The 1,882-nt window shown below is 49.0% G+C and overlaps 1 protein-coding gene across 1 annotated transcript; it reads left to right on the plus strand.

Annotated features, from left to right (window-relative positions):
• Positions 1–855: 855 nt before the first annotated feature.
• On the plus strand, positions 856–1,377 carry LOC308094015 (high affinity copper uptake protein 1-like; the record flags this gene model as incomplete). Its single annotated transcript, XM_080440453.1, has 1 exon — positions 856–1,377. One exon carries the CDS (start codon positions 856–858, stop codon positions 1,375–1,377), a length of 522 nt encoding a protein of 173 aa, XP_080296579.1.
• Between the last annotated feature and the right edge of the window lie 505 nt (positions 1,378–1,882).

Genomic DNA, 1,882 nt, shown 5'->3' on the forward strand with positions numbered 1-1,882 from the left:
ATATAGCTTCATAGACTTGCTTGACTGCACTATCAATGTAGTATTGTGTTGGATTCATGTTAATGTGTACTTTCAGACAGTTAACCACTTAAACCCTCAATACTCAGAAAACTTGTACTTGGTCTGCTCCCCCCCCCCTTACCAAACCTCTTTGCCGATCTACAAGCTCACAACGCCTGGCCCATATATGGAGTTCTGTGTTAGGCAAGCCCAAATATGGAGTCTAGGCCCGTCTATGACACCAGTACTATGAAAAAGGCAATCGGTCGAGTCGGTGGTTCTGAACCACCGGATCTCCATAATATGCCTATACGGGCATATCGGTCGGATCGGCGGTTCTGGACATACCTTTCCCACAAACTTGACACCGACAGGCCCATATATGTGGGCATATATTGGCATATTGGTGGTTCCGGACAACCGGATCTTCATGCGTGTCTATATATGGGCATATCAGTCACATTACCGGTTCTGGACAACCGCCTATCCGTCCGTCTTGACGCCAGGCACTGCACTCTCTCGGGTCCAAGCCGATGCGTGCGCAGAGTTTGAAGACAGTCGGTCCTATACATGGGTATGCCCATGTATGGGCATGGCGGTCGGATCGGCAGTTTTGGACAACCAAGTCTCCAAATATGCCTATTGCCTATATACGGGCGTATCGGTCGGATTGATGTCACGTCCCGTCAGTCAGTGTCACGAGCACGAGCTGGCTGGCTGATGTCATGTGTGATATAAAGTTTCAAACAGGGTTTCAAAGCCATCAGTGCAATTCGTTGATTCACCGTGCAGACATCTCCACAAACCATCATAGAACTCAAAGGATCAAAGCCCACAGATATCAGACAAAACACGATGGACCACGGCAATCACAGCCACGTCGGTGACCAAGGTGCTCATGGAGGTCAAGGAGGTCACGGAATGGCGATGTCGTTCTACTTTGGCTGCGAGAACGTTGAACTTCTGTTCTCAGGTTTGTTGATCAACTCGCTCGGAGAGATGGCGGGGGCGTGCGTTGCAGTGTTCGTGCTGGCCGTCCTCTACGAGGCTCTGAAGGTCGGCAGGGAGAACCTCCTTCTCGTCCTCCGGAGGAGGAGGAGGAACCAGAAGGAGAACGTGCGCTGCAACGGGGCGACGGTGCTGATGGTGGAGACACACAACAAGAATGTCGGCCAGAAGATGCTGAGCCTCTCCCACTTCCTCCAGACGCTGCTCCACGTCGTCCAGGTGGTCGTGAGCTACTTCCTCATGCTGGTCTTCATGAGCTACAACGGATACCTGTGCATGGCCGTGGTGTCAGGGGCCGGCGCAGGGTACTTGTTGTTCGGCTGGAAGAAGGCGCCGGTGGTGGACAGCGCGGACCTCTGCCACTGTTGAATTCACACACACAAAGGAGCACCTCACTCAGTGTTGATTTCGTCGACTAAAGCTACTGTATGACGAAAAATGTCCGTCGACTACCTTTTTTCACTGACGAAAACTAAATGAAAACCAAGCTACGATGACTAAAACTATGACTAAATATATTGCCAATTTCGTCAACAAATAAAAACTAGACTATTTGGGGAGGGACTAGTGGAGAAGAGATCCAGTAGAACTAAAAGACAAGTCATTTTATCTTTGGTTGCGCTCGGGTGTTTTGCGCTCTGAAATTAGCAGATCTACAAGCTCACAACGCGTCGCTCTGCGACGCGTTGTGGGCTTGTAGATCTACTATTTTCAGAGTGCACCAAGTGTAAAATCAGCCATCACGACGCCATCGAGCCACTGCCGAAATACATTTAACTCGACTAAATCAACTGTAGATTTAGTCGACTATAATCTTATGATATTTAGTCGACTAAAACTAGACAAAAACTAAAACATTTCAGATGACTCAAAT

The sequence above is a fragment of the Gymnoscopelus braueri genome (genome assembly GCF_963280865.1).
Source record: "Gymnoscopelus braueri genome assembly, chromosome: 2".
NCBI lineage: Eukaryota > Metazoa > Chordata > Actinopteri > Myctophiformes > Myctophidae > Gymnoscopelus > Gymnoscopelus braueri.